This window comes from Triticum dicoccoides, chromosome 4A (assembly GCF_002162155.2).
Source record: "Triticum dicoccoides isolate Atlit2015 ecotype Zavitan chromosome 4A, WEW_v2.0, whole genome shotgun sequence".
Taxonomy (NCBI): Eukaryota; Viridiplantae; Streptophyta; class Magnoliopsida; order Poales; family Poaceae; genus Triticum; species Triticum dicoccoides.
In genome coordinates, this window is record NC_041386.1 from 717,163,945 (window position 1) to 717,173,065 (window position 9,121).

Genomic DNA, 9,121 nt, shown 5'->3' on the forward strand with positions numbered 1-9,121 from the left:
GGGGGCGTGTGGTGGGGGGCGGCGACGGCGTCGGGGCTGCGCGGGACGGCGCGGGGCGACGACGGCGACGGCGAGGCGAAGACGGACGGGCAGCCTGGCGGCGTCGGGCGGCGGGGAAGAAGAACTGAACCAAATTTTCACGAGTGCTGCTTATATAGGCAGAGCATTTGTCCCAGTTCATGTCACCAACCAGGACCAATGCACCCCTTTATTCCTGGTTGGTGGCACCAACCGGGACCAAAGACCTCTTTTCAGTAGCCAAAAGGGCGGGAAACAGAGACCTTTGGTCCCGGTTAGTGCCACAAACCGGGACAAAAGAGGAGCATTGGTCCCGGTTGGTGCCACCAACCGGTACCAATGCACCCCTTTAGTCCCGGTTGGTGGCATCAACCGGGACCAAAGGTCGTGTGCTGGAACTGGCGTGGTGCGGTGCTATGTTTAGTCCCACCTCGCTAGCCGAGAGGGGCTCGGAGTGGTTTATAAGCCCTGCCGAACCAACCACTTCGAGCTCCTCTCTACTGCAGGCTTACGGGCCTAAAATCACTCTCTGTGCTTGTGGGCCTATTGGGCCTATTGCGGGCCCGCATCTTGGCCCTAGTAATGAGTTTCTAGTCGTATGCAGGCCGTGGTGGCCCTGTAGGTGGCACTTTTTTTTAATTTTTTCCCAGTTTTTTTGCTTTCTTTTTTTTCTAATTACTTATTTATTTATTTTTACGATATTTCTTTTTGCTATTGAAGTTTGTAACAAAATTCTAATTACTTATTTTTTCTTTTATGATAATTATTTTTGCTATTAAAGTTTGTAACAAAATTCTAATTACTTATTTATTTTCTTTTATGACAATTCTTTTTGCTTTTAATGTTTTGAACAAAATTCTAATTACTTATTTATTTTCTTTTATGATAATTCTTTTTGTTTTTAATGTTTTGAACAAAATTCTAATTACTTATTTATTTTCTTTTACGATAATTCTTTTTGCTATTAAAGTTTGTAACAAAATTCTAATTACTTATTTATTTTCTTTTATGATAATTCTTTTTGCTTTTAATGTTTTGAACAAAATTCTAATTACTTATTTATTTTCTTTTATGATAATTCTTTTTGCTATTAAAGTTTGTAACAAAATTCTATATAATTTTAGTTTCAATAATACTAGAGGTTTATAAAAAAATTTAGTTGATTCCTTTAGTACTAGTTCTAAGGCTGTTACAAAGGCATTTTATTTGGTACAGGTTTTAAGGCTGGGGCCCCACGAGCACCTTTTAGTACCGGTGGCATGAACCGGTAAAAGAGTTTTTTAGTTGATTCTTTCTGCAGCTGTTTTTTAGTCCCATCTCGCCAAGCGAGAGCCACTCGCAGCGGTTTATAAGCCCTGAGTGTAGAGACGATGAAGGGAGAAGCGCAGTGCTCACCTGCACGTTGGCCTGAAGCTAAGCAACGTGCAGGTGAGCATTGTGCCTCTCTTTTATTTTGGTATGGTATCGTCATTTCATCCACATAGCATATGCAAGAAAGTTAAGAGGGTTACGGCAAAAACTGGATGCACTTCGTGTACAAAACGGACAATCTCTTTTGAAGTATCATGATTTTATACAGAAACTTGTCTGTTACAACATGCATTTCAAATGAACTACAAAAAGGTTGAAAGTTGGCATGGTATCATCATAATAGTTGTGGAGAAAGTCTTCACTTTTTTTTCGCTTGTGCCCTTTCCTTATTGCGCCGTAACCATGGATAATCTTCATTATTTATCAGGATGCTTGGGTCAGCCTTGGCTTTGAAGGGAGGAATTTCATGAAACTTTTCATAATCTTCGGACATGTCTGTCTTGCCCTCCACTCCCACGATGTCCCTTTTTCCTGAAAGAACTATGTGGCGCTTTGGCTCATCGTATGATGTATTCGCTTCCTTATTTTTTTCTTTTTCTCGGTTTAGTAGACATGTTCTTCACATAGATAACCTATGCCACATCATTGGCTAGGACGAACGGTTCGTCAGTGAACCCAAGATTGTTCAGATCCACTGTTGTCATTCCGTACTGTGGGTCTACCTGTACCCCGCCTCCTGACAGATTGACCCATTTGCACTTAAACAAAGGGACCTTAAAATCTACTCCGTAGCCAAATTCCCATATGTCCACTATGTAACCATAATATGTGTCCTTTCCCCTCTCGGTGGCTGCATCAAAACGGACACTGCTGCTTTGGTTGGTGCTCTCTTGATCTTGGGCGATCGTTTAAAATGTATTCTCATTTATCTCGTATCCTTTCCAAATCGTAATAGTCGAAGATGGTCCCCTGGACAACGATTACAGCTCATCACAAACAGTGTTTTCATCTCTGAGACGTGTTTCCAACGAACTGCTGAAAGTCCTGATGTGTTCACATGTAATCCAGTCGTCACATTGCTCCGGGTTTTAGGACCGCAGACTGTTCTTGTGTTCATCGACATAAGGGGTCACCAAGGTAGAGTTCTGTAGAACTGTGCAGTGTGCTTGAGACCAAGAATATCCGTCCCTGCATATTATTGTCTTCCCTTCAAGCGTGCCTTTTCCAGTCAGTCTCCCCTCGTACCGCGACTTAGGGAGACCTATCTTCTTAAGGTCAGGAATGAAGTCAACACAAAACCCAATGACATCCTCTGTTTGATGGCCCATGGAGATTCTTCCTTCTGGCCTAGCGCGGTTACGAACATATTTCTTTAGGACTCTCATGAACCTCTCAAAGGGGTACATATTATGTAGAAATACGGGGCCCAGAATGGCAATCTCGTCAACTAGATGAACTAGGACGTGTGCCATGATATTGAAGAAGGATGGTGGGAACACCAGCTCGAAACTGACAAGACATTGCACCACATCACTCCTTAGCCTTGGTATGATTTCTGGATCGATCACCTTCTGAGAGATTGCATTGAGGAATGCACATAGCTTCACAATGGCTAATCGGACGTTTTTCGGTAGAAGCCCCCTCAATGCAACCGGAAGCAGTTGCGTCATAATCACATGGCAGTCATGAGACTTTAGATTCTGAAACTTTTTCTCTACCATATTTATTATTCCCTTTATATTCGATGAGAAGCCAGTCGGGACCTTCATACTAAGCAGGCATTCAAAGAAGATTTCCTTCTCTTCTTTGGTAAGAGCGTAGCTGGCAGGACCTTCATACTGCTTTGGAGGCATGCCGTCTTTTTCGTGCAAACGTTGCAGGTCCTCCCGTGCCTCAGCTGTATCTTTTGTCTTCCCATACATGCCCAAGAAGCCTAGCAGGTTGACGCAAAGGTTCTTCGTCACGTGCATCACGTCGATCGAAGAGCGGACCTCTAGGTCTTTCCAATAGGGTAGGTCCCAAAATATAGATTTCTTCTTCCACATGGGTGCGTGTCTCCCAGCGTCACTCGGAACAGCTAGTCCTCCGGGACCCTTTCCAAAGATTATGTGTAAATCAATGACCATAGCAAGTACGTGATCACCGGTACGCATGGAGGGCTTCTTCCGGTGGTTTGCCTCGCCTTTGAAATGCTTGCCTTTCTTTCGACATTGATGGTTGGTCAAAAGAAATCGACAATGGCCCAGGTACACATTCCTCCTGTAGCTTCCCAGGTATATACTTTCGGTGTCAGCTAAACAGTGCGTGCATGCGTGGTATCCCTTGTTTGTCTGTCCTGAAAGGTTACGGAGAGCGGGCCAATCATTCATGGTTACAAACAGCAACGCGTGCAGGTTAAATTCCTCATGTTTGTGCTCATCCCACGCACGTACACCGTTTCCATTCCACAACTGTAAAAGTTCTTCAACTAATGGCCTTAGGTACACATCAATGTCGTTGTCGGGTTGCTTAGGGCCTTGGATGAGAACTGGCATCATAATGAACTTCCGTTTCATGCACATCCAAGGAGGAAGGTTATACATACATAGAGTCACGGGCCAGGTGCTGTGATTGCTGCTCTGCTCCCCGAAAGGATTAATGCCATCCGCGCTTAAACCAAACCATACGTTCCTTGGGTCATGTGCAAACTCAGCCCAGTACTCTCTCTCGATTTTTCTCCACTGCGACCCGTCAGCGAGTGCTCTCAACTTCCCGTCTTTCTTACGGTCCTCACTGTGCCATCGCATCAACTTGGCATGCTCTTTGTTTCTGAACAGTCGTTTCGACCGTGGTATTATAGGAGCATACCACATCACCTTCGCAGGAACTCTCTTCCTGCGGGGATCGCCGTCAACATCACCAGGGTCATCTCGTTTGATCTTATACTTTGCAACGCACCGCATATCGGGCATGCGTTCAAATCCTCGTACACACCGCGGTAGAGGATGCAGTCATTAGGGTATGCATGTATCTTCTGCACCTCTAATCCTAGAGGGCATACGACCTTCTTTGCTGCGTACGTACTGTAGGGCAATTCATTATCCTTTGAAAGCTTCTTCTTTAATATTTTCAGTAGATTCTTAAATCCTTTGTCAGGCATAGCATTCTCTGCCTTCCACTGCAGCAATTCCAGTACGGTATCCAGCTTTGTGTTGCCATCTTCACAATTGGGGTACAACTTTTTTTTGTGATCCTCTAACATGCGATCGAATTTCAGCTTCTCCTTTTGACTTTCGCATTGCGTCCTTGCATCGACAATGACCCGGCGGAGATCATCATCGGGCACATCGTCTGGTTTCTCTTGATCTTCAGCAGCTTCCCCCGTTGAAGCATCATCAGGCACATCGTCTGGTTCCTCTTGATCTTCAGCAGCTCCCCCCGTTGCAACATCACCGTATTCACGGGGCACATAGTTGTCATCGTACTCTTCTTCTTCGCCGTCTTCCATCATAACCCCTATTTCTCCGTGCCTCGTCCAAACATTATAGTGTGGCATGAAACCCTTGTAAAGCAGGTGGGTGTGAAGGATTTTCCGGTCAGAGTAAGACTTCGTATTCCCACATTTAGTGCATGGACAACACACAAAACCATTCTGCTTGTTTGCCTCAGCCACTTCGAGAAAAATATGCAAGCCCTTAATGTACTCGGAGGTGTATCTGTCACCATACATCCATTGCCGGTTCATCTGCGTGCATTACATATAATTATGTGTGTCAAAATTAAGAAAATCAGACAAATATCTATCTAAAGTAAGAAAATCAGACAAGTATCAGAAAGAAGATAAGAACAAGAGGATCAACACGGTGGTGCCGGCGACGAGATCGGCGCGGGCGATCAACGGCGGTGAAAACGGGGACGGGGCGTGACGGACCCCTAAATCTAGACAAATATCGAAAAAATGGAGCTCCAAGGTCGAGCTTCGAGAGGAGAAAGCTTAACTAGTGTGGCTCGGGCATTTCATCGAACACCTCATATGCATAGGAGGTGAACTAGAGCACCCAAATGCCCTCTCCTCGCCGGATTGAAAAAATAGAGCACTGTGGAGTGCTCTGCCGCGGCGGTGGGTATATGTAGGCAAGTTATTTGTCCCGGTTCGTGGCATGAACCGGAACTAAAGCCACCCCTTCTGTCCCGGTTCAAGCCACGAACCGGGACTAATGATTGTAGGCCAGCAGCGAGGACCATTGGTCCCGGTTCGTAGCTCGAACCGGGACCAATGCCCACGAGGCCCCGGCCGGCCCCCTGGGCTCACGAACCGGGTCTAATACCCCCCATTGGTCCCGGTTCTTGAAGAACCGGGACTAATGGGCTGGCCAGGGCCGAACGGTAGCCCTGTTTTCTACTAGTGAGATGTTCGCCGTTGCTCAAAAGAGTGGCTTTGAAACTATCTAATGAAGTCTAGTCAAGGAAAGATGGATGCACAATAGCACACATCTTCAACGCCTGTCCTTCTGTGAAATGCAATGTTGATATAAACTCGGGTATGTTTCATCAAGTAAATCATAAAGTTAAGTCTTCATGTTTTGGAAAATCTCCGGGGTGGTTGAAATGTGTCTAATTAGAAAGTCCAATTGCACATCTGTATGCCATTTATTGGATAGATATGATATATTATGGCTGAATTTGTGTGCACACATCAATGCCTAGAAAAGCACTATGGTGGAGTTGGCAGATTATTTTTGATACATTTTTATGTAGGCTTCCTTACCTTGGTTTCCCCTTTTGTTTTCTGCAATCTTCTCTTTTGATCCCACCCTTCTTTTCTGCATGTGTATTCGGTGTTGCCTAAACGAGTTTCTAGATTACCTGAAGCTAGTTTTCTCATCTAAATATTATCGGCTTTCCAATTTGGTATAAAACTACAGATTACTTCATTCCAGTTGATACTAATCAAAAATTAGTTTGCTTTCTTGTTGTTTTTACTCTTCTTATATCTTCTGCTGTTTTTCGACGGTGGCAACAATCTTTGCTCGTGGGCTCACTCTTTTTTTTTGAATTGTTTGGATTGCTTACCACATACGGCAGCAATCTTTGCTCGTGTACTCACTCTACATGAGCATGTATCGAGACTGACTAGAGTTGCTTTCAATTTGTCTCCTCTGCAGGGTTCATGCATGGCAATTGAGACTGAACGTGGACATGATGCTAATCCTGCAGTTGGTGGATTTGTGTGGCACATCGACAAGATCATCATTTCGCATCATGACCAACTCCTTATGACATCATTTAATTTTTCATGAATTTGTCTGGTTTCCTGCATCAGTTAAGCTGGATAGCTGGGCATGGAGTGCGCTGCAGCTGTAGGCACTGTGGGAATTAAATGCCGGTTAGTCTCTGGATCGATATGCGTACATGCTGATAATCACCCGTTTAAATTTTAGCAAACATGGCCTTCATTAGAGCATATACAACCACGATTCCCTAATTTCGGGCCCTATACGTCTGCCGACAGTGACCGAGCACCCTCATTTCTCCCCATCTGCAACCGTGCTCATCAAATGTCCGCCCACAAAATCCATGCAAAAGCATGCAACATGAAGAAACTACGTAGTTCAACATGCAATGTGTAAAACAAGTTTTGCACAATCCGATCCAAAAGAGGAGCCAGAGTTCATCACTTAACCAAAATAAAAGCTACATTAAAATTAAGTAAACCGAGAGGGCTGCTGGAATTCCACTTCCTTGCTGGCCGCTTCCACATGGGGTCTTCAGAGCAGACATTGTCCTCGTCGTAGGCATCGTCGTCGTCGTCGGTGGTGCCGGTGTCTGAGGGGGAATACGTGATGATCAGGGCCATGCAGCGGGTGTCGCGGGCCTGCTCCCTCACGAGCCGGGATGGCTTTCTTCGCATCCGCCACCTTCTGCCTTGCCAGCCACTTCCACTCCTCGAGTCTGCCTCATTTTTTCGCCACTGATGACGGGCCTCCGTCTCTGCTAAGGTGTGCAAGTGGCGGATGGCGTCGTCGTTGCTGCCCACAGAAGCGGCTCCGGCGCGGATCTGCAGGATCCATAACCAGAGCGGCTCGAGGCGGCCTATGCCGCCCTTCGCCTTGCATGGCGATTGGTGCGCGCCTTGGACTGCACAACTGTTGTCATGGGAATGAGCACCCATCGGCACAGTCAAAGAGAAGGCGCTGGCGGTACCTGGCGCCTGTGGTCACTCTGCCGCCTAATCGGGCGCGGACTACGTCATGCAGCTGCGGCGCAGCGCAAAGCTACAGCTGCTCCTCTGGGCCACCCTATCCACTCATGAGTGGCGGAGGGCAATGCGAAGCGCGAGCTCCTCGTCGTACAATATGGATGTGCTATATTCCTCCTTGGCGAATGCTGCCCAGTCGGTCGCTTCGGACTCGCTGCCGGATCCGTTGCTGATCATTGTGGAGGGGAGAGGAGAGAACGAGAAGATGGGTAGTGCAGCGGAGAGGTCAAGAGAGTGAGGGTTTGCCGTACGGGTGGAGTATATGTGGGGATAAAGGTGAGGACGTCATGGATGGGCCTATCCGACGTGGAGGCAGCGACTGGGCGCGTCAGATCCGCCGCATATCCATTCCAGATATGGGCTGGGTATGAGGTTGCCGGTAAGGCTAAACGTTTGCACTGAGTTTGTCTAGTCTGGTTGGGTGTCGTTTTCTATCCGAGCAGTGATCGGGAACGCCGCTGGACGTTTGGGGTGGATATGGGGCCTCCGACCGTAGATGCTCTTACAGATCAAAAACAGAAGTCCATTATTTCAGATTTTCAGAATTTTGTCCCTCTGAATTGAGGGGGTTAGAACACACATAAATAGAGGAAAGAAACACACACATGCATCCGTGGCTTTCGTCTTATCACCTCCGAGATAATTAAGCCCGACTTACGTACGTGTGAAATCGACGGAATACAAACATGAACGCCACGCGCACGTAGTACGTACGGCAGTGAAAAGAACAGGGAAAATCACATCACATGGATGCATGGCAGGCTAGCCAGATCACGCCCTTACAAGCCGTCTCTATCAGTGGCCACCGGCGGCGCCTGCCAACCTGCGCATCATATCAGTGGCCGTGCTTGTGGCCGCCGTGCTTGTGGATGTGGTGCGACATGGCGTCCTCGCGGTGCGCGGCCTTGTCCTGGTGCAGCTGCGCCTCGGCGGCTGCCACCTTGGCGGCGCCGCGCTCGTGCGCCAGCTCCCGCTCGTCGTGCGACCTCGCCGTCGCCGCCTCCGCCTTCTCGGCCACCTTGGCCTTCGTGATGGTCGCCTTCGCCTTGGCCGCGCTCGCGCCATCCTTCATCTTCTCCTTGGCGTGCTCCATCTTGGTGAAGTATCTTGCTTTGGTTCGCTGCTGATTCTTCCGGTCTCCCTTCTTCTCCCGGGGCCTGAGCTCGAGTGGGGTTTATGTAGGTGGAGCAGTGCTGAGTTGGACGAATCGTTGTGCGACGCGTGGGTGGATGGAGGTCGGCCGATAGGGACGTGATGTCGGCCGGATGGATGGTTGCTGGTGGCCCAGTGCGCGGTTGGGCCTTTGCCATCGCTGCATGGATAGAGATCGACATGGGCACATGGCCACACGGTGCATCTCATGTCGGCCACCTGCAAAAGGGAAAAAGGGAGATTTCTCACGCTCGCTGTGGTTGAGATGCTCTAACAGATAATAGCTTAGAAACATGCTTGTCACATTCTTTACGAACTTCGTGAGAACAGTATCGATGCACACGGGAACCATACCTCACATATACTCACACCGAAAATGGTAAACCCACGTAACCACGTACA

General features: G+C 47.6%; 1 protein-coding gene across 1 annotated transcript; it reads right to left on the reverse strand.

Moving 5' to 3' along the window:
* Positions 1-8,152: 8,152 nt before the first annotated feature.
* Positions 8,153-8,713, reverse strand: LOC119289867 (late embryogenesis abundant protein 6-like). Its single transcript, XM_037569058.1, has one exon. The coding sequence runs from the start codon at positions 8,658-8,660 to the stop codon at positions 8,403-8,405; it is 258 nt and encodes an 85-aa protein (XP_037424955.1). The 5' UTR covers positions 8,661-8,713; the 3' UTR covers positions 8,153-8,402.
* Between the last annotated feature and the right edge of the window lie 408 nt (positions 8,714-9,121).

Coding starts and splice junctions, on each gene's coding strand:
- LOC119289867 (XM_037569058.1), bottom strand. CDS start 8,660: ATGGAGCACGCCAAGGAGAAGATGAAGGATGGCGCGAGCGCGGCCAAG.